The 24068-nt window shown below is 43.9% G+C and overlaps 1 protein-coding gene and 1 pseudogene across 14 annotated transcripts in view; one reads left to right on the forward strand and one right to left on the reverse strand.

Moving 5' to 3' along the window:
• LOC110521425 (CUGBP Elav-like family member 5) overlaps window positions 1-24068 on the reverse strand; it is a 358349-nt gene that overhangs the window by 43524 nt on the left and 290757 nt on the right. For 8 of the 14 annotated variants that reach the window (XM_090231307.1, XM_090231304.1, XM_090231306.1 and 5 more), the window contains exons 4-5: window positions 12054-12182; window positions 6656-6735 (exon numbers count right to left, since the gene is read on the reverse strand). In XM_090231307.1, coding sequence (XP_090087433.1) covers window positions 6656-6735; window positions 12054-12182 — 209 coding nt within the window. The remainder of the gene's footprint in view (window positions 1-6655; window positions 6736-12053; window positions 12183-24068) is intronic. The other 6 variants (XM_090231305.1, XM_090231303.1, XM_090231302.1 and 3 more) reach the window with 1 other exon arrangement.
• The window catches only part of LOC149983930 (uncharacterized), a 43500-nt pseudogene continuing 41591 nt past the window's right edge, over window positions 22160-24068 (forward strand).

The raw sequence follows: 24068 nt of genomic DNA on the forward strand, positions 1-24068 counted from the left end.
TGGGCTAGGAGAGGACGGACAGAGTATTTGTTCTACCACACGACGACGGTACTACCAAGTATCCGTTCTACCATCAGATATTCTTCAGAGGATCACCCAGCCTCCCATCTACCGAAGCGCAGCTCAGAGTAAATATTTATTCCATTCTCCTTTTTCAAATGGCCGGTAATTTAGAATGCATAAGATACTGTATTTACGATAGCATAGCTTCTCCCTTTGTTCTTCAGTCTTCCCACTCTTTCACTCAAACCCAACCCCCTCTCTTTGTGTAACCAGCCCTTATATCTTTTGCGTCCACTAGGGTCATTTTCCTTTATGAAATAATTTGTAATCAATGTATGATTCATTCTGTGTATGTAATTCTGTGTGATTAGTTAGGTATTTAGTAAATAAATAATTAAACCCAGTTTTCTATTGCTGATTCAACTTGTTAGCCAGGGTTCATGAAGATAACCAAGAATTTACAACTTTCAGATGAGACTGAATCAGGCGACGATTAAATATTGACTGCTATTGAGGTAAAAGATAACCAGGTCTTTAAGAGCTTATTCGGAAGATAACAACTCTATAAACATTATTTCGTGGTGCCCCGACTTTCTAGTTAATTATCTAGATGATTAGCTTAATCAGGTAATATTAATTACAGAGAAATGATTTTATAGAATAGCATGTCTTAACACTTAATCCGGCATAGCCAAAGACACGACAATAGCCTCGTTATTCTTCTTCTTCTTCTTAAATATTTTCTTCTTCTTGAACTGCACTGTTGGTTAAGGGTTTGTAAGTAAGCATTTCACAGTAAAGTCTACACTTGTTGTATTCGGCTCATGTGGCAAATAAAGTCTGATTTGATTTGATAGGGGGTTGATGAACCGTCTGGGGAACTTTGTAGGGGTGTGGGGTGTCATGGGGGTTCTATGTACAGTGGACAGGGAAAGAGGCTTGGTTCTAACTTTCTAGGATTGTTAAAATGAAGTAGTGTCTGTGCTTTTAATGATGGAACAATTGGGCCAATAAAGATATTTAAAAAATCTCTCTCTCTCTCTCTCTCTCTCTCTCTCTCTATCTCTCTCTGAATTCACTATTGAGGGGGTTGAGAATGTGTCAATCACATTTCATTTTCATGCTCAACAATCTGGCTCGAGGCTGGGCTCTGCTTATGTAGGCGAGATTTGCAGGTTGCCAGAGATGCTAAAAGATCGTCAGTGGAGTGGAAGATGAATATAGATGTTTTTCTTCTCTTCCCCCTCTCTCTCTACATTCAGCCCTGTCTCTTTCAGCATCCCCTCTCCCCTGACGGCTGGCTAGCCATAAGTGCACAGCCTCACAAAGTTGCCTGCCTCTCCTCTCCTCGCCACCGGCACCACATTAGGCCCCTGCTCATTAAGTGCACTGTATGACTAAACAATGAAGAGCATGCACTACTAGATAGTAGGGTGAGAGTAAAACAACACTGTAATAGAGGACACACACTCATTCTCCCCCTCATCTCATCTCCTCTCCAGACCCACAGTCCATACTCTGTCGTGAGAGTCAGTACAAGGTTACACATCCCAGTCATACCGGTAGAAGGGCCTTGTTTTGTGTCTGTCCCGGTTTTACTATGGGTCCCATTAACATTATTATGGGGTATAACTATAAGCGAGTCTGGGAGCAGGGATGCAGCACTGGAATACAAGAATGTGCAGCAGTGGCAAACAGTGAAGATTTTACTCCACAGCACTAAAAAAGCTATTAAAAGGCTGAGCTGGTTTGCTTCTTCTCCTGCTGAGGAGGCTCCCAGGTTCTTGGGGAGAGTTGGAATATATAATCTGACAGTATTAAGTTGTCTGAGAGCTAGGCAGAGGGAGGATGCTGCAGCCCCAGCTTTCTTCCTGTCCTGCCGTCTGGAGTGTGCTCACTTATGGAAGTGTGGTTAATTGTGGATTGAGTGTGTGAGTGCAATGCAGATCCTAGTCTGTCTCCCTTTCTGTACTCTTCTATCCTATCAGTCTGTGTCTCTGCCCTGCTGTTGGCTCTCCCAGATATGTTGTATTGATCAGGGTGGATTCTGTGTGAACCCATAGCTCCGGCAGAGCCTCGGCACCTTTAGACTGCTACATGAACTCCAGGAGCTTCAGAGTCCCTGGGAGACTTACAGTGGGTTTATTAGCAGCCATCGTGCCACTGCGCCACACTCTCAGCCTCTAATACGAAAGGTGAAGAGGTTAAACATGTCCTGGTGATGCTTCACTAACCCCCTGTCTCTCCTCTCTGTGGAGAGGTCTTTATTTCAGTCATCACAAAAGCCCTTCTCTTTAGATGTCATGTTAGAGTGGCCTGCTACTTCCATGTCCATTCCCATGTCTTTTTATCCACCCAATCTTTTTCATTGGGCCTGTCAAGATATCACGGTGCAGAATCTCTCTCTCGCCACAGTACAAAGCAGTGAGGTGGATAAACTATGAAGTAAAAGTCTCATTAAATGTTAAGCTTCCAAGTGTGAGGCTGAACCCCCACCGGCTCAGAGCATCTAGAGCGGGTTCGGGAAAAGGGAGTAAAACTGTGGGAATAACACAGGCAGCTGTTCTTAGACAAGAAAAGAGGAGAAAAAGGACTGAGATTCAATGGAAAGTCGTCTGTCTTTATGAGTGCTCCCTTTGCAGCCAGGGTCCAATTGGTTCCTTTCCAGGCTGCACACACAGCACACCCCTCGTGTGAATGGTCCACACAAAGCTGCAAAGTTGCTTTAACGTTACACCTCCGTCTCTGTGCAAATCTTCAGAATAAGGTAATAAGGTTGAATTATCCTGTGCATGTCGTCATCTTACATAAGCAGCTGCAACCTGTAACGGACTCAAGTGTCACATGGCGAGTCCTGTAGCGGTGTCCCTGTCTCTTTGGTTTAGTCACACGATGGCTTAGTAACTAGAACAAAGGTTCCTAGTTCCTACTCAACTGTCTCAAACAGGAATACACAGCCGCTATTGACAGGAAGTAGTTTAGTGAGTTCATTATTAAACTTTCTATTGTTCTGTTTCATGTTTAAATGATCATTATGATAGCCTGAATCCCATTACTCTGCACTAAGTAACCACTGAGAATGAATTAAGGCACACTGTGTGTTTATTGCTTGGTTAGTAAAATAACAAATTAGTGTAATCCATTAGGCTCTGATTAGAATGTCAATTGCTTGGGAAGTGACACTAGGAAAAATAAATATTAAGCAATTGTTTAATGTGAGGAACATAGATATCTCATCCATGTGAAGTAACCTACTAACATTAAACTAGTAATTTTATTACCCTGACACTGGCTCTCATTCTATGGTGTGAATAAACTAATTAAAGCGAGATCACACTCAGCTGTGGGCTTTGACTATCTCCTCTCAGCGTATCTCCCTGTCTGGCAGATAGCACAGGAGGTTGGTGGCATCGTAATTGGGAGAACAGAGTCATGGAATTGACTGGAGCGGAATGAGGGAATGGTATCAAATACATCAAACACATGGTGTCCAGGTGTTTGATGCCATTCCATTTGCTCCGGTCCAGGCCATTATTATGAGCCGTCCTCCCATCAGAAGCCTCCACTGTCAGATAGCCACAGTGTGTCCATCACAGTCTAAAGTTGAACCAATCCTTTCCTAAGCTCAAACGGAGAATAACCTTGTTCTCTGGTCCTGAACCTGTTATTCTGTCCCGGGACATTCCCCCAGACACCTTCATCCTGAATCCCAGCAATTTGCTTTATAGCTCCAGCATTTAAATGTTTAATTGTGCGACGTCTTGAGCCATGTGAGGTCTTCTGAGCCCCGGGGCAGGGGCATGCGTGCGTGGAATGGAAGGGAGAGCCTGTCAGGGTCTCACATCTGACCTGTCATCACCTCCCACAACCCCATTCCACTCCTGCTTCTGACACACTCACACACACTTTCATACATTTACACACACTTACAAACACATACATATAGATGGATAGACTAATACACTCATGCACACAGATACACACTTAGGGATAGAGACATCCACCTATAGACACATTCCCTCTCACATTCATATGCTCAAACAGTAACACACACATACACACGCTCATTATCATACACACACACATTCACAAGAGACCACATTTAATTACACAATTTCTGAACGTCATATCCACACACATGTACTCACTCAGATCCCTCTCACACACATATACATAGACACACACTTACATCCCCCAACATGAAAAACGCAAATGTATTCGGCTCAAGTCCTCCGAGCTGGAAAATAAGATCAGTCAGTGAGCCTTTGACCCTGGCTGATGGCTGTATGAGGATGTGACAGAGAGGAGAGAGAGAGTGTGCGTGTGTGTACATTTGCCCGTGTGGACCTGTCAGTGCACAAGCATGTGTGTGTGTGTGTGTGTGTGTGTGTGTGTGTGTGTGTGTGTGTGTGTGTGTGTGTGTGTGTGTGCGTGTGTGTGTGTGTGTGTGTGCATGGTTGTGTGCTTGCGTGTGCGTGTTCTGCAATGCTTGGGGGATCTGCTGCTTATCTGTTAAGAAACTGCTGCTGTTCGTTATAGTATTTACATTCAGCTTGGCTCTCGGGTAGAAATTATTCATAGCCATCTCTTTTCCTAGACTGATCACTTCTGCCTTTGGAATAGCTTGTATATGCTGCACACCTATTATTTTGTGTTTGACATAGTTGGTATTCATTTGTTATAACATTTAAAATTAATTTAAATAGACCCTAGATGTGGAGAATTTTGAATAGAGAGAACAGGGTCATTCATTGCATGGAATAGTTCATAATTACCGCCTGGAAGACACTGTATAGATGTACTGTTAGAAGTCCTGTAACGATGCTGTTCCATTCTCAATGCAGTGCTGTTCATGCAGATGTAGTCAGGTAGGATAATTCAGGACTGTCCTCTGAGTATCCCAAGCCCAGCTCAAGGCCTAATGGTGCACTGTCTGTCTGTCTGTCTGTGTAATTCTGGCGAGACGGAGCGACCGGGGCCAACACACGCCCATCCAAACCTCTGACACAGGAGATGAGATGCTGAGAAGATTTCTATAATCAATTTAGCCGACCAGGAGGGGATAAATCCTGTCCATTTTCCTCCTCACTCGCTTTTCCATCTCTCCTTCATCCCTTCCTCTGTTCTTCCTATCTCCCACCCGCACGCCCCTCCCGCTGCTCATACACAAATGAATCATTCAGCAGCCGATGTAGTGAAAGGTGGAGTAAACAAGTCTATTGCCTATTATCCCGGGAGGCCGGGAAAGAGAGAAGAGTGAGGGGAGAGAGGCAGAGATATACAGTAGAGGAGAAGGAAAAACAATGTGGCTGTCCAATACCACAGATCAGAGAGCACACGAGGTCCAGCCTATCTCCAGTCTATCTCCAGATTATCTCCAACCTATCTCCAGATTATCTCCAGCCTATCTCCAGATTATCTCCAGCCTATCTCCAGCCTATCCTCACGTCCCCGAGTCATTTGCACTTATATTGACCTCAAGGTTTGCACCAAAAGGAATGACCAAGTCAGCTAGTGCGGCGCTGTCTTTATCCACGTGTTGTGCCCCCATACAGTAAATAATAAAACCACGTGGTCTAATGCCGCAATGATGAAAGAGGGAGAGTTCAGGCTCCTGCTCCTCCATGCCTGGAGTTTCTCCAACAAAGAGAGTGTATAGGCTGAGTGTACTTCAGCCCACTGAATAATACGTAGCGCGCAGAATAACTATAATGCAGCTTTAGAGTGCACAGTAAGTGCCCTTTGTTTCTATGCATCAATGGTTTAGAGGGGCTTCCCTAACCACCGGCCACAAACAAATAATAACCACACCTAGCAGCACAACAGACTGCTAGGATTACTGTATTTGTTCATTGTGACTCTCAAACTCGGATCCGGGAGCGTAATCATCGCCTGACACTAATTAGCATAACGCAACGGACATAAATCTTCCTAGAAAATCTTCCTATTCATGAAAATCACAAATGAAATATATTGAGACACAGCTTAGTTAAAAAGGGTCTAACGGAAACATGGCAAAACATTTTTCACCGATAGCTCAACCCATTATCATTCCATGAGATGAAAATGAATGTTCAATCATTTTTCTATAATTAGACACGCAAAAACTACCAATCCCTTTCATTCTAAAGAAGGTCTCACGCCCTGACCATAGAGAGCTGTTTATTCTCTGATAGTTGTGGCGTGATAGTGACTAGGGTGGGTCATCTAGGTGATTAATGGTTTATGTTGGCCTGGTATGGTTCCCAATCAGAGACAGCTGTTTATCGTTGTCTCTGATTGGGGATCATATTTAGGCAGCCATTTCCTCATTGTGCTTTGTGGGATATTGTCTACAGATAGTTGCCTGTGTGCACACCAGTAGCGTCACGTTTAGTTTGGTAGTTTGTTGTTTTTGTTCTGTGTTCATTTATTAAAGGATAATGTACGCCTACCACGCTGCACCTTGGTCCAATCATTATGATGAGCGTGACAGAAGGTTTGCTGTTTTCTTGTTGAAGCTGGAATATTTATGAGGACAGTTGCACGTTGTGTCGGTCAATAAAAACTGGAGGTTGATCAGTAGAATCTAATGTAAAGTTACCGTTGTTGTTTGTTCGTGTCGTGAATGTTGTATGTGGTTGTGTGGAAGGAAGGCAGGAGGTGTACTTACTGGCATGGTCTGGCTGCCATGGAGGGCACTGATTGCAGACTGGGCCTCCGCGTGTGTGGAGAACTTTACAAAGGCACAGCCTGAAAAACACACACACACACACACACACACACACACACACACACACACACACACACACACACACACACACACACACACACACACACACACACACACACACACACACACACACACACACACACACACACACACACACACAGGGAGGGAGAAAGAGGAAGGGTGCCGGCACGCACAAACACACACGCACACACACACATACACACAGGAAGTGAATACAAAGCAGGGTGCCTTTATTAAACACTGTGAAGAGAAGCGCGTCAAAAGCGCTCCCATTGCACAGCAGGCTGCTCCTCCCCAGGCTGCTCAAGCTGCAGGCTCTTGTACAGATTGCACTGATGAAGCAGAAAAGCATGCTATTTAGCACCACATGCCTGTCTGTGCATATTAAATACAGACCCAGTGAAATACATATTGTCTTAAGTCGTCATTATGCATTAGTCTACAGTTCCTGGAAAGAAGCTAAACATGTTGAAGGGACTAATGCCGGTTGGATCAGGACCTGCAGCGAAGGAACCCAGGGGGGTAAACCTAGAGAATTACTGCATCTTTAAGTGTGGTCTTATCACACACTCTTCTCCTGTCTACCACTGGACAAAATAATTGAGCCTGATATAAACTGTATAAATAAATATGTATGTAACTTAGTTGACAGTTAATGGTTAGTTGACAGACAGGTATCCACAAATATCTGTAAATCTTTGTTTTTGTAAAGGATTGCATTATCTGACTTATATGACACTGATGTTCATTCACATTACTCAAACAGAGTATAGCGGGGACTAAATCTTACCTCCCCTACACTCTTAAAAAAGGTTTCCAAAAGGGTTCATCGGCTGTCCCCATAGGAGAACCCTTTTTGGTTCTAGGTAAAACACTTTTAGGTTCCAGGTAGAACCATTTTGGGTTCCATGTAGAACCCTCTGTGGAATGGGTTCCTCATGGAACCCAAAACGGTTCTAATTGGAACCAACAAGGGTACTTCAAAGGGTTATTTTTTTAAAGAATGTACTTGCCCCAGTGTCTCGCAAAGAACAACGCAATTGTTATAACATCCGCCATTCCCTCTTTACTTCTGTACGACTGTCGAGTCAGAATGCCAGGACCTCAACCTCCACAACATTCCACAACAATTTTCATAAGCACTGGCATGGGACTATGTTTCAGAGACATGAAGAAGCAGGGCTCCCACTGCTATTTACTGTATGTCAGAAGGTATTGGTTTCTACTAGACTGTGTGCCAGTTGCCTGGGTTGATAGACCATGGGGCCTGGGTCGTTCAATGAAAATAGTGCCTATTCCATCCCTTTGATGTTTTAAGTAGCAATTGTTCAATAATATTGAATTTTAAAAGCATGTTATATTAAATGAGATGCCCTTATAGACCTCATGGAGAATTGCGGTTTTTTTTATGAATAAAGACTTGCTAAAGTGACAAAATTCTGCCTTTTAACATGTCCCCTCGTGCACCCTCTGTAAACCCTGTGTAAACCCTCTGTAAACTTATAGCAAGATGTTAACATGTCCCCTCGTGCACCCTCTGTAAACCCCGTGTAAACCCTCTGTAAACCCTCTGTAAACTTCTAGGAAGATGTTAACATGTCCCCTCGTGCACCCTCTGTAAACGTCTAGGAAGATGTTAACATGTCCCTTCGTGCACCCTCTGTAAACGTCTAGGAAGATGTTAAAATGTCCCCTCGTGCACCCTCTGTAAACTTCTAGGAAGATGTTAACATGTCCCTTCGTGCACCCTCTGTAAACTTCTAGGAAGATGTTAACATGTCCCCTCGTGCACCCTCTGTAAATGTCTAGGAAGATGTTAACATGTCCCCTCGTGCACCCTCTGTAAACTTCTAGGAAGATTTTAACATGTCCCCTCGTGCACCCTCTGTAAACTTCTAGGAATATGTTAACATGTCCTTTCGTGCACCCTCTGTAAACTTCTAGGAAGATGTTAACATGTCCCCTCGTGCACCCTCTGTAAATGTCTAGGAAGATGTTAACATGTCCCCTCGTGCACCCTCTGTAAACTTCTAGGAAGATGTTAACATGTCCCCTCGTGCACCCTCTGTAAACTTCTAGGAAGATGTTAACATGTCCCTTCGTGCACCCTCTGTAAACTTCTAGGAAGATGTTAACATGTCCTTTCGTGCACCCTCTGTAAATGTCTAGGAAGATGTTAACATGTCCCCTCGTGCACCCTCTGTAAACTTCTAGGAAGATGTTAACATGTCCCCTCGTGCACCCTCTGTAAACTTCTAGGAAGATGTTAACATGTCCCCTCGTGCACTCTCTGTAAACTTCTAGGAAGATGTTAACATGTCCCCTCGTGCACCCTCTGTAAACCCTCTGTAAACTTCTAGGAAGATGTTAACATGTCCCCTCGTGCACCCTCTGTAAACGTCTAGGAAGATGTTAACATGTCCCCTCGTGCACCCTCTGTAAACTTCTAGGAAGATGTTAACATGTCCCCTCGTGCACCCTCTGTAAACTTCTAGGAAGATTTGAACATGTCCCCTCGTGCACTCTCTGTAAACTTCTAGGAAGATGTTAACATGTCCCCTCGTGCACCCTCTGTAAACTTCTAGGAAGATGTTAACATGTCCCCTTATGCACCCTCTGTAAACCCTCTGTAAACTTCTAGGAAGATGTTAACATGTCCCCTCCTGCACCCTCTGTAAACTTCTAGGATTATGTTAACATGTCCCCTCTGTAAACCCTCTGTAAACTCTCTGTAAACTTCTAGGAAGATCTTAACTCCAACATTTCTCAAAGTTTTCACCATCAGCATCCAGCCTAGTCCCATGTAAAGCTCTAGTTATTTTGTTGTTTTGACAAAATCAATTCTGAGGATGATTATTTACAGTGCCTTGCGAAAGTATTCGGCCCCCTTGAACTTTGCGACCTTTTGCCACATTTCAGGCTTCAAACATAAAGATATAAAACTGTATTTTTTGTGAAGAATCAACAACAAGTGGGACACAATCATGAAGTGGAACGACATTTATTGGATATTTCAAACTTTTTTAACAAATCAAAAACTGAAAAATTGGGCGTGCAAAATTATTCAGCCCCTTTACTTTCAGTGCAGCAAACTCTCTCCAGAAGTTCAGTGAGGATCTCTGAATGATCCAATGTTGACCTAAATGACTAATGATGATAAATACAATCCACCTGTGTGTAATCAAGTCTCCGTATAAATGCACCTGCACTGTGATAGTCTCAGAGGTCCGTTAAAAGCGCAGAGAGCATCATGAAGAACAAGGAACACACCAGGCAGGTCCGATATACTGTTGTGAAGAAGTTTAAAGCCGGATTTGGATACAAAAAGATTTCCCAAGCTTTAAACATCCCAATGAGCACTGTGCAAGCGATAATATTGAAATGGAAGGAGTGTCAGACCACTGCAAATCTACCAAGACCTGGCCGTCCCTCTAAACTTTCAACTCATACAAGGAGAAGACTGATCAGAGATGCAGCCAAGAGGCCCATGATCACTCTGGATGAACTGCAGAGATCTACAGCTGAGGTGGGAGACTCTGTCCATAGGACAACATTCAGTCGTATATTGCACAAATCTGGCCTTTATGGGAGAGTGGCAAGAAGAAAGCCATTTCTTAAAGATATCCATAAAAAGTGTTGTTTAAAGTTTGCCACAAGCCACCTGGGAGACACACCAAACATGTGGAAGAAGGTGCTCTGGTCAGATGAAGCCAAAATTTAACTTTTTGGCAACAATGCAAAACGTTATGTTTGGCGTAAAAGCAACACAGCTGAACACACCATCCCCACTGTCAAACATGGTGGTGGCAGCATCATGGTTTGGGCCTGCTTTTCTTCAGCAGGGACAGGGAAGATGGTTAAAATTGATGGGAAGATGGGTGGAGCCAAATACAGGACCATTCTGGAAGAAAACCTGATGGAGTCTGCAAAAGACCTGAGACTGGGACGGAGATTTGTCTTCCAACAAGACAATGATCAAAAACATAAAGCAAAATCTACAATGGAATGGTTCAAAAATAAACATATCCAGGTGTTAGAATGGCCAAGTCAAAGTCCAGACCTAAATCCAATCGAGAATCTGTGGAAAGAACTGAAAACTGCTGTTCACAAATGCTCTCCATCCAACCTCACTGAGCTCGAGCTGTTTTGCAAGGAGGAATGGGAAAAAATGTCAGTCTCTCGATGTGCAAAACTGATAGAGACATACCCTAAGCGACTTACAGCTGTAATCGCAGCAAAAGGTGGCGCTACAAAGTATTAACTTAAGGGGGCTGAATAATTTTGCACGCCCAATTTTTCAGTTTTTGATTTGTTAAAAAAGTTTGAAATATCCAATAAATGTCGTTCCACTTCATGATTGTGTCCCACTTGTTGTTGATTCTTCACAAAAAATACAGTTTTATATCTTTATGTTTGAAGCCTGAAATGTGGCAAAAGGTCGCAAAGTTCAAGGGGGCTGAATACTTTTGCAAGGCACTGTATGTCATGTAATTAGTGATTCATTTATGTCTGTCCCTCATTTTAAAGTCAACCCTGTTATGTGAACTTAACTCTCGTCTTATTATTGTGAAACTATTCCTTATAAAAAAATTTAAAAAAGGAACATTGAACATCTAATAGTAAAAACATGATTCTACTATTTTTGGCAATTTTCTTTTGTGTTTTGTGATGTAAAACTGAGTGGGCCGAGCATAACACGTCAACCCTATTACGGTCAACCCTATTACGGTCAACCCTGTTACCCATAGATTGGCAGGCTAGACATGTTTTAACAATTTCACATTTTTTGTGAAGCTTGCATTTAATTGCCACTTTCTGTAACACACAGCATATGTCCATTACCCCTGCGGCAAGGGGATTTATGGCTGAATTAAGATGAAATCGTCAACCCTGTTACGGTCAACCCTGTTACAGTCAACCCTGTAACTTTATTTGCCACTTAATAGGCACTTATTTTTTTATTCAACCTCTTGAGATGGGAAAACATGTTTTTTTATGTAGATGAACATGTGCTCTATGTGACAGAATGTTAATATGAAGTGAAATACTTCTCAAAAGGCAATGAATTGGTGGAACGACCCTGCTACAATACAGTGCATCAGTTAGGCCTTCTTATTGTTCATCTATGGGAATGTTTCCCTTACAGGCCTACATAACCTGGAAGACCATTCTGAGCATAATACAAGCCATGATGGCTCCTATTACTACTAAAATAAATAATGCCCATTATGAATCTGTGATTTCTCAGCTGAAACTAACTGTTGAATAGACAGTGACCTAGATAATATCTGAGGTACAGTATATAATTGATTCCTACCTTTGCTGTTTCCGTCAGGACCTCTTAGGACGGTGCACTCCTCGATGACTCCGTAGGGCTCAAAGAGGCGGTACACATCCTCCTCAGTCTGTTGTTTGTTCAGCATCCCCACAAACAGCTTCCTGTCTTCTGAAACAAAGAGAAAAGCAAATTAAGGGTTAAATAAAACTGACCTCTCAATGTGACCAGTCTAAATGAGTATTGCAACCATAATGTCATATTGCCTTAGCTATACCGATGTAGGATCTTAATTTGAGCCAGTTTGATACAGCAGGGAAATAATCCTGCAGCAACAGGAAATGTGAAATATTATGTGGATTATAATTAATGGCCATTTTTGTAGGGGTTGATTTATTTTTCGTTAGGGAAAATCAAGTTTCAAAGTGGAAATTACAAACTGTTGAAGCCTTTTTAAAACTCAAATACTAAAAGTTTGCCTTTCCTGCTATGCAGGAAAATTCTCAGCAAAAGAGTGATCTATTTAAGAACCTACATCTGTATGCCAATGTAGGCTCTGCTCACTGTGCTCAGTGGCCGGTATATGAACATAGGGCAATGTATTTGTCTGCTCCATTTAGCTCTGTGAGTTGAGTCACAGTGTATTGTTCCTGTGCCAAGTCTGCTCATTTTAATTTCAACGATAATTGGGTTTGCTCACATATTTGAGCCCTGGGAAGGCCTTGGGTTCTATCAGAGCGCGGCCATGCCCCTACCTTGGGGGAATGGGAAGAAGCAGCAGGCTGATGAAACAGCTGTGTATGGTCCTTCAGATACACCAGGAGCTCCAGGCAGTCCACTATATGGATATGTCTGCTTCTGCCTCCTATACTGCTGACCTTCAATTTTACTGAATACAGGCTATTTGTTATTTGTCAATCTCCCTCTCTCCCTCTGCCTCAGACTATATGTTTAATTGCTGCTGATCCAGTGTTTTCAGTGTATCACCACAGAAATAATATTCCAGAGCTCTTCAATGAACAATGGCACGTCTCTCCGGCACAGAGAAGGTGAATAATGCTGACTTTTCAATATGGTACGCTGTACTATTGAGTCCTGTTAAATGCAGGGGGACTTTCTCTTTACCTTGACCTGACATGCTATGTTTACTGTTGTTCTGCTCATATGATTAATGCTTTGCTCACTAAATCCCACTGGCAGAAACACTACTACCAACCTCCCCTTTACAGATTTTCTATAACTTTGAGTGCACCTATGTAACAAAGGCAAACACAAGCAGAAGAGGAATCCAGGGCCAGGCTCTGGGCTTTGGAGTTCAACATCATTCCCAGTCTGTGGTAATGTGGTATGTCAGGGTGACCTCTGCGGCTATGAGAGACCGTGAGAGACCGTGAGAGAGAGAGACTGTCTGTTATTGTGCTGTGGCGTGACCTGACCCAGGCAGGACCTACTGATATCCATATTCCTCCTCCAGCATCCAGCCTAGTCCCATGCAGCCGCACCGGTCGCTGCCACCCTGCCACAGACAGAGCCCCGGCCAGCACCCTGACTCAGCATGACCAATGATGCACCTTTAAAATAATCACCAGTGTCATGGCACTGTCAAGGGAGGAGCGGCCCTCGTGACACTCTTTATTGTTAGTGGCAGGATCAGAGGGTATGTATCAAAATGGAAGCGATCCAATGTGACACCTGTCATGGTGGATTGGAGAGCATTTATCTTCAAAAGAGAAAGCCCTGAACTGGAAAATAAAAGGCCAAGACGCTTCTTCCTGTTGTTTGGGCGGAATATGAATGTGGAGGTGGGGTGGGTTTGAGGGGGATTCAATTCTTTGCACCCACTCCTTCAGACTCGTGCACATGCACAAGTGTGCATGTACACACACAGACATACGCCTTTGCCCTCTCCTCCATGGCGCCCTTCCAGGAACATAACTCCTAAAGCATTGTCCCCTCTATGGATGATGGGAATGTGACAAGGCAGGATTAATGTATGCAGCTGACCTATATGAATTTCATATGTTCCGTACTATGCCATTCAAGTCATGAACAGAACTCCTGTGGCACGCCTCAAAATACGACATTGAAACTGTCCCATCGCTGATAGACTGCTCAATGGCAAATTACCTAGAGCTGAATGGAATAATATTTTTGGGACTAGGAGCACATCAGGAATAGACCCATATATCAGATCAGATGCGTGTGTAACATTGGTTGGTTACAGACGGCACCAAAAGGCCAAATTGGAGTCCCATTCTGGGCTGTTAGCTTTTCACTTTATTCCATCAGAAATGCCACTGGATTGTCCTGATGTGGAGGTTGAAAGACGTTGTCTCCAGTGCTGCTGTATCTAGAGGGCAGTGTAACACAAGTTCTTCAGCTCCTGCTGAGAAATAGAGAGCATGCTCCTCTCCTAAGTGAGTGTGCTTTGAAAACAAGCTAACAACGCATGAAAATACATCATCTTAGAGACCTATTTCTCAAGCCATTATTGTGCTACTCTGGAGTAAAACGGCACCTTGGGACTTGATACTCATCTAGCTACAACACACAGCGAGGATCATTTAGTGGATCTACAGTAGACTACGAACTCACATGTACGCACACAACACACAACACACCCACACGCAACATAAACACCAAAACAGCACACAAACACACACACATACCAGTGCACCCTCAAGCTGTCACACACATATAAATTAGTCACCCCTTTAGGGGGAGCCCAGATTGATGATGACCCCCTCTGAGATACTGTTCTTAAATCATTGAATAAGAGAGAGTTCTATTGTTGCTATTCAAAAGATCTCCTCAGCCAGTCCAGTAAGATGCATGTCCCACTGCTCAGGACTTTTTTAACAGTATCGACTGGCTGTTAATGCAGCTTTGTGGATTAGTGCTGTCTCTCACAGAGGGAACACAGCTACTGATTACTGCCACTCCACAAATAACTGTTATGGCTGTTGTTTTTAACAACTGAACTGGTCGTCCACATGACCATGAACACAGCTGAGACCAGAATTACCTGCAATCCATGTACTGTAACTTAATACTACACCAACACAGCTGATATAGTGACACTACACAAACACAGCTCATATAGTGGCACTACACCAACACAGCTCATATAGTGACACTACACCAACACAGCTCATATAGTGACACTACACCAACACAGCTCATATAGTGACACTACACCAACACAGCTCATATAGTGCCTTCAGAAAGTTTTCACACCCCTTGACTTTTTCCACATGTTGTTGTGTTATAGCCTGAATTAAACAATTATTAACTTGAGATGTGTTTGTCACTGGTCTACACACAGTACCCCATAATGTCAAACTGGAATTATGTTTGTCGATTTCTTTTACAAATGAATTGAAAAAAATTAAAAGCTGAAATGTCTTGAGTCAGGTATTCAACCCTTTTGTTATGGCAAGCCTACATCAGTTCAGGGTCAAACACTTGCTTAACAAGGCACATAATAAGTTGCATGGACTCACTCTATGTGCAATAATAGTGTCTAACATGATTTCTTTATGACTACCTCATCTCTGTACTCCACACATCTGTAACACAATACAATGTGGAATATGTCAACATGTATGAATACTGTCTAAAAGCACTTTATACTCACACCTCTGCTTAATTGGTAGGAGATACATTTTGTTTGAAAAATATAGAAATTTGCATCACATAGAATCACAATTAGTTTACTATTGTTAAGGTCATTTAGACGCAGCACATGAATCTGCCTGTGACTGTTGCAGCAACAGCTCCAAGAACTCTGTCCTGAAAGATACACCCATCGTGTTCAATCTGGCCTGAGTTGAGAAGCAGCGGTTTGTTTGGAATAAATCCTTTGGAAATGAAAGCATGGAAGAATGAAGAATGAATGGTGAATGTTCTGCCTGGTTCTATATCCTGAAGGTTCCTGGGGCCATCCGAGAATTTTTATCAATTTGTGTGTTTTCATATAAATTTGAAATCAAATAAAAAATGCTTTGTCTGCAAAGTATCTTTTAATCTCGTAATTATAATCCAATGATTTATTTACGACACTGACATCGCATTACAATCACTTATAAATGTATAAAACTAGCAAACATGAATCATGCTACAGTCAGATACAGTATTTTTTACTTAGATTTTCTGTAGCTGTGAAAGTTTTAAGGTTCCCATCTTGCATACATGAGCAATTCTGCAGTCAGGTCTACCGTGTTGGAGACTTATTACAGTGTGTCGGCTGATTACATTCCTGGGGCTCTAGCTGCTTGGGGGTTTGACAGTGAAATGCATAAGAACACTTCCAGTGAATAGCAATTGGATGAGTTTCAGGGTTTTGGCACTGCTGCAGGCTCCAGGAGAAAGCCCTCACGAGGGGGATTGTAAAAGTGCCCGGGCCGATGTGTCGGCTTGCATAAGAACCTGCAGCCTTCAATAAGCCAGGATGGATGAAAGAGAGGAGAAGGAGAGAGAGAGAGAGAGAGAGAGAGAGAGAGAGAGAGAGAGGGAGAGGGAGAGGGAGAGGGAGAGAGAGAGAATGAGAGAGAAATAAAGAGAGAGAGAGAGAGAGAGAGAGAGAGAGCGAGAGAGCGAGAGAGAGAGAGAGAGAGAAAGAAAGAAAGAAAGAAAGAAAGAAAGAAAGAAGAGTGGAGAGAGAGTATGTGTTACAGAGAAAGCTATTGTCAGAGTAATGGGTTGGTTGCTATGACAACTACTTATACAGCGGCCTGTCAGTCATGTTTCATTGGAGTTTGGAGAGGAGGAGAGGAGGGAGAGGAGGGAGAAGTGAGGAGGAGGGAGTGTTGGAGTGGAGTCATTCCTCTATCTACCTGCTGAGTTGGAGTGTAAATTCGCCTGTCAGCCACACAGATAAGGACAAATTATTCACATTATTAGCCGCCCAATAAAAAGGAACAATAATGAATGGATAAATATATTAAAACAAATGAGAGCCCATCCAGCCAGAAAGTGGGCCCTGAGAAACCATCCAGGTTTTCTCATTTGGGGAAGCAGATAAGAGATAGGGGAGTGGGGTTAAGATAAGCTCCACTGTATTTTATCACACTTTCCCGTCAAACCGTAGAGAATCACAACATTTGCGGTTGGAATACCGAACACCATTTCTTCCACACCCATTGTAGTTGTTCAGCAAGGATGCCACACAATAACAGTGTCAGCATGTGTTCAACCATAAAAAAACATACTAAATATAATTAATGAATTAACCCTCAGAGATTGTAGTCCTTAGCCAGTGCTATTTAATCCAAAGTATTACATATTTGAATCTAGAGCTGTGTTTGCATTAATGAGACAGGCAGGCAGGCTGGGATGGATGCCATGGTGGAGGCTAGGTCTCTCAGGTTGGACCTGTGTTCCTCTTTGCCTGCCTGCCTGCCACCCTGCCGGGGTGTTTAGGGGCAGTGTGTACCAGAGGAGAGTGGAGGGTCTGGGCCCAGGCTTGGCACCGTTGCTGTGTTGAATGAACTCCAGAATAATGACTCTTTTATGTCCTCTGTGTTGTGTTTGTCGCATAGTGAGGGAGGGATGGGAGGGCGACAACATATTGTGTCACAGTGCTGGAACAACATCTGAGAGAACTCCTGCCACCGTGTACTGTTTGCTACCTTAACCCAGTTCTGTGGAGTTTCTGTCTATCAAAAGTTTTGTATGTTATTTGTTTGTTTGTCAATGCTCTACTTTAAATTAGTGGCAAATTATCTGCCGTTGTCTTTGAGGCATTAACCAAACCATGTAAAAAACATATGCTATTGGCAATAATGACAATATACTCAATTGCACACAATTGAGAATCTGATACATGGAAACAGAAAGAATGATACATAATAATACATTAACACAATACTACCCAAACCGATTGTTCTCCATTGTATAACTGAAACACAATCCCTGTCGAAAATTACATTCAAATATGAGACTTATTTTTCCTTTTTAGACTATAACGGGACCAGCAAGCTTGGGTTTGCGTCAAAGTTTCATAACGTTAGTGTCAAGGCTGCTCGTTGGTACTGTAGTGTGGCAGCCAGGGGTCTATATAAACCATCAGTGTAAATGACGAGGAGCAGTGCTTGCTGGGTCCAAACAGTCCTCTGGGAGGATTTGGCCTCAGTGCTTTAACACTGGCTCCTTTTACTGAGCAAACTAAAACACACAGTCCCCCAACCACTTTAACACAGCTAAACCATTTACACCAACACACACAGAGGCGGGAGCATGAAACACCCATACGCCACCACACACACACAGGTGCATGGATGCACAGGCACACTCACGCTCCAAACACACAAACACCATACACACACACACACACACACACACACACACAAACCCTTTACACACAAACACCACACACACACACACACACACAAACCCTTTACACACACACACACACACACACACACACACACACACACACACACACACACACACACAAATCCTTTATACACAAACATGCCGAGCGGCTCCCAAAGCCTTCCCTCAAACAAGCACTCCAGCTACTGTGGGAGGGTGGGTTAATTGTTGTACCATGATCATCCCTATAAAGAATTTTACCACAGAGGCGAAGGTCAGACAGAGGTCACAAATCCCACAGGGGAGCAGCCCCTATAGCATTATTTAAGTTTTGCAGTTCAAAGATGGGAAATGAGTAGAGTGATCAGGCATGGTTTCTGTGCTGGTAGTAGAGACAGGAGCTGATATACGTCTCTTCTCAGCTCTCCACTGATTTTATTTATCAACTGGATAAAATGGCTGTAATGTGCTGCTGGGGAATTCAGCACTGTGGCTGCATGGCTTGGCTGGAAGCCTTGAACATACAATTACTAGTCAGCCACTGCTTCCAGCCTGCCTGACTGCACCATATAAAACCTCTGGGGTGCTTGTGTTTTAGAGCCCAGACAAAACTCCCCTCCTCATCCCCCGCACCTCAAATTGCATGCAGGGAGGAAAATAGTATAACAAGGAATTGCTTAAAATATTTTATCTACACCATATATGTCTCAGCAAATGTACACTCAATATGATAACAAACGTGTAATATTACTCACTGCCTTCAACATATTAAGGTGCCGCTCATAAATCCTGGAACTGCTGTGCAACGTCTATACGTACTCTATATAAACATTTACAATATTGCAGTGCTATATATATTGTCTGCCTTCATAATGCCATTGGAAGGGCATTCTGGCATCAGTTATAATATGGATTTTCTTCCATTCTATTTACTGGTGCTTCTATTATATATCCTGGCTCCATTTTTCTGTACAATATCAGGCCCTACATTTGGCTGCATCTAACACACTGCTCCAGCCTGTTACTTAATTATTTTCTCATCGGTCGACTGACACTGATTCATAAAAGTAATGCTGGGCACACCCTCACCCCCCCTCCCTTCTCACCCCTCCCCGCATCCCCCCTCCCTTCTCACTCCTCACCCCTCCTCCCCCCATTCTCCCTCCCTTCTCACCCCTCCTCCACCCATCCCCCCTCCCTTCTCACTCCTCACCCCTCCTCCACCCATCCCCCCTCCCTTCTCACTCCTCCTCCCTTCTCACCCCTTCTCTCCCTCAACCCCTTCCCTTCTCACCCTCCTCCCCATCCCCCTCACCCCACCTCCTTAATCAACTCTCCTCCCTTCTCACCCATCCTCCCTGCTCCTCCCTCCTCCCCCTCATCCCTCCTCCCTTCTCACCCCTTCTACCTACTCACACCTATTCCCCCTCACCCCTTCTACCTACTCACACCTATTCCCCCTCTCCCCTACTCCACCTCATCCCTTCTCCCTTCTCACCCCTCCTCCACCTCATCCCTTCTCCCTTCTCACCCCTCCTCCACCTCATCCCTCCTCCATTCTCACCCCTCCTCCCCCTCACCCCTCCTCCCTTCTCACCCCTCCTCCACCTCATCCCTCCTCCCTTCTCACCCCTCCTCCACCTCATCCCTCCTCCCTTCTCAACCCTCCTCCACCTCATCCCTCCTCCCTTCTCACCCCTCCTCCCCCTCACCCCTCCTCCCTTCTCACCTCTCCTCCACCTCATCCCTCCTCCCTTCTCACCCCTCCTCCACCTCATCCTCCTCCCTTCTCACCCCTCCTCCTCTCCTCCCTTCTCACCCCTCCTCCACCTCATCCCTTCTCCCTTCTCACACTTCCTCCACCTCACCCCTCCTCCCTTCTCACCCCTCCTCCACCTCATCCCTCCTCCCTTCTCACCCCTCCTCCACCTCATCCCTCCTCCCTTCTCACCCCTCCTCCTCTCCTCCCTTCTCACCCCTCCTCCACCTCATCCCTCCTCCCTTCTCACCCCTCCTCCACCTCATCCCTCCTCCCTTCTCACCCCTCCTCCTCTCCTCCCTTCTCACCCCTCCTCCACCTCATCCCTTCTCCCTTCTCTCCCCTCCTCCACCTCATCCCTCTTCCCTTCTCACCCCTCCTCCACCTCATCCCTCCTCTCTTCTCACCCCTCCTCCACCTCATCCCTCCTCCCTTCTCACCCCTCCTCCACCTCATCCCTTCTCCCTTCTCTCCCCTCCTCCACCTCATCCCTCCTCCCTTCTCACCCCTCCTCCACCTCATCCCTCCTCCCTTCTCACCCCAGTCTCCAGCTCTCCTTCTGAACCTGCTTGTTCTCTTTAACACCCTCTCTTTTTCTCTTTACTCTTTATCTCACTCTCTTTATTTTTAGTTTTTTTTACAATCTTCCTCTCTATTCCATTCTCTGGATATCTCTAATTGTACCTTGTGATGATCTTGGATTGCTAATGAGTTACCTTCATGCAGTGGTTATTCTCAAGTAATTAACTTATTTATTCGACAAAGGACAAAATTGACTACATCAAGAGACAACCAACTTTATTAACGAGCCAACCCAAACAAGCATTATACACGTGATATCCTGCCCCCACTATCTGCATTAAAGGGAAGACAAAAAACACACCCCTATCTCGTCTGGGAGCTAGCTGCTCCTCTCACCTCAGACGACCACAAACCAAGACATACACAGACTTTGGTACAAAGGCGCTTTGATTCCAGAAAGGGAGTGAAATAGAGAGAAGGAGCGAGATAATGAGAAAGATGGGGAGAGACAGAGAGAAAAAAAGGGAAGGAGGAGGCTTAGAAGATAGAGAGAGAGAGGCCATGGCAGAGAAGTGAGGATGTACGAGAATAAGTTATATCCCTGTGCAGCTTTGTGTGGGAGAGGAGTGGACTGAGCTGGCAGATGACTTTGCTAGCAATGGATAAAAGAGTCTTATAGGCCACCCGGGCATGTCAACCATCCCCACCCTGTGTGGGAGTAGGGTGGGCGAGCAGGGTTGACCACGACACTAACCCCAGAGCCCCATGGAGACCTTGGCGAAGGTGGATTTGCCATATGCATTGTACACCATCTCCCTTTTGGATGTATTCCCTTATCCATATTCATTCAGTAATCTCAGAGAGGGAGTGTTAGCATACCTGCTGCCTGCCTGGCTGTAATATACTGTACCTGTACTCTCCAGAACTGCAGTGTTAACAGTTATGAGGACAACAAATGATGTATAAGGTAAAGCTACAAAGACATTAATAAATACATAAACCTTAAAGCTTGTCATTTCTATATTTTTTTGCGATTCCACATTACAGTTTTTTTTGGATTGCTTACACACTAAAATGAAAAGTAGTACACTATTAGCAAAACCTTACACTCAAGAAGCAAAACATCAGCCCATATTTGCACAACTATAAGCACATTGTCAACCTCACACTTGTTGCAAAACTCTACACACAGTGATTTGCAAAACACTAAACACACTTAACATACATTACACACAAAAATCTATCATGAAGTCACGTCCTTGCAATACCAAAGCACTGACTGTCAAATTACCACACCGTCCAACCAATTGGTTCAACACAGTCATCAGGTGTGCAAACACTCGTTTGCTTAACTGTAGACACACCAATCAGGTGTATAAGCACTATAAAAAGCAGCAGGTGAGTTCATCGGTCTTCAAGCACAATGGAAAGAGTCAGCGAAAGAGTAAGACGAGGAGGAGGAGGAGGACGACGAGGAGAACGAGAAGGACGAGGAGAACGAGGACGAGGAGGAGAACAAGGAGGAGAATGAGGAGGACGAGGAGGAGGATGAGGAGGAGGAGGAAGGGGAGGAAGAGGAAGACAAGAAGGTGCTCAAAGAGGACCGAATCTGACAAATGAGATCCGCGCAACACTGGTTGACCACGTTGTCAACCACGGCCTGACGCTGAGGGAGGCTGGACTGCGAGTACAGCCAAATCTAAGCCGATATGCAGTGGCAAGTGTGATGAGAACATTTAGACTGGAAAATAGGTATTGTAAAAATATCATCATATCAAAAACATCTGCACGGTTTCAGTAACTGCTTACAGTACTGTATTCTATACACTATCAGCACTTCTGTTACCTTTTCCTGTGAAATTACTGTACTATTGTATACTGGGTTTTTTCTACATAGGATTGAGGGTCAGGGACGACAAGGGGGAAGGCCTCCTATGTTCACAAAACAGCAAGAGAGGGAGATAGTAAACATGGTTTTGGCCAACAATGCTATAACACTCAAGCAGCTCCAAGCTAACATTGTCAATAACCACGCCATTTTCAACGATATCCATCAGGTCTCAACATCAACACTGGCACGCATCCTAAAAAAAAACATATTCAAATGAAGCAAATTTATCGAGTGCCTTTCGAGCGCAATTCCGAAAGGGTGAAACGACTGCGGCATGATTATGCAGTGGTTTGTATTCACTTTAGCAGTGTGATCTTGCATACTGTCTCATAATCTTTTACTGTACTGTAATATGTATACTAGATCTACACTGAACTACACAATTTTGCCTGACACTGTTTTACGAATGGATGGAGAGGAGGTCCAGCATGAGTTCATTTACGTAGATGAGGCTGGGTTCAACCTGACGAGAACACGAAGGAAGGGAAGAAACATCATTGGCAACAGTCAATTTCCCAGGGCAACGTGGGCATAATATAACACTCTGTGCAGCCATTATACAGAATGGGGTCCTCCACCGCCATGCCCATATGGGCCGTTACAACACAGCACATACTTACATTCTTGGACCAATTGCACAACATAACAGCAGCAAATCAAATCATATGCAATACATTGTTGTCTAGGACAATGTGTCTTTCCACCGCTCTGCTCTGGTTCAGAACTGGTTTCAGCAACATCCACATTTCACCGTCCTATATCTTCCACCATACTCTCCATTCCTCAACCCTATAGAATAGTTTTTCTCGGCATGGCGGTGGAAGGTATATGATCTCCGTCTCCAGGCTGAGGTACCCCTCATCCAAGCCATGGAGGAGGCCTGTGACCAGATGGAGGTAGCAGCAATGCAAGGATGGATTCGTCATTCAAGATGTTTCTTTCCAAGGTGTCTTGCTAATGACAACATTGCCTGCGATGTTGATGAAATTCTCTGGCCAGATCCAGCTAGGCGAAGAGGCAATGTCTAGTTTTTATGTTGTTTTTTTTTTACTTACAATACGTAAAGTGACGTTTGGTTACAGTATTATGAATCTCCTTGTCAACATTTTGGGCGTGTTGAGAAATAAATGAGTTTCTTCAGTCTGCAACATTGGTCTTGTGTAGTGTTTGGTGAATTTACATTATATTTGTACTTTGTTGATAGTAGCCTACTCTAATCATAGGGAAGTAAAAGTGCTAAAAGTGTTTTAGGTTTATCACAGCAGAGTGTAACTCGTGTAAACAGAGTATAGTAATGTGAAACGTGTGTGTTTCATATGGTAACAAAGTGTGGTTTTTAAAAAGAAGTGTATAGTTTTTACAAGAGTGTTTAATTTTGCAAAGGATCTGTGGTGTTTTGCTAATCGGGCGTGTGGCTGTGCTAATTGTGTGTAGTGTTTTGAAAACACGGGCCCTGTTTTGAAAATCGTGCTTAAGCAATCCAAAAAAACTGTAAGCAATCAAAAAAAACTGTAACTGGAATTGATTCCATAGGAGTATTTTGAAACAATGGACGTTTTCAGCTGGACGT

Source organism: Oncorhynchus mykiss, chromosome 4, assembly GCF_057628025.1.
Source record: "Oncorhynchus mykiss isolate SJ-2025 chromosome 4, ASM5762802v1, whole genome shotgun sequence".
Classification (NCBI taxonomy): domain Eukaryota; kingdom Metazoa; phylum Chordata; class Actinopteri; order Salmoniformes; family Salmonidae; genus Oncorhynchus; species Oncorhynchus mykiss.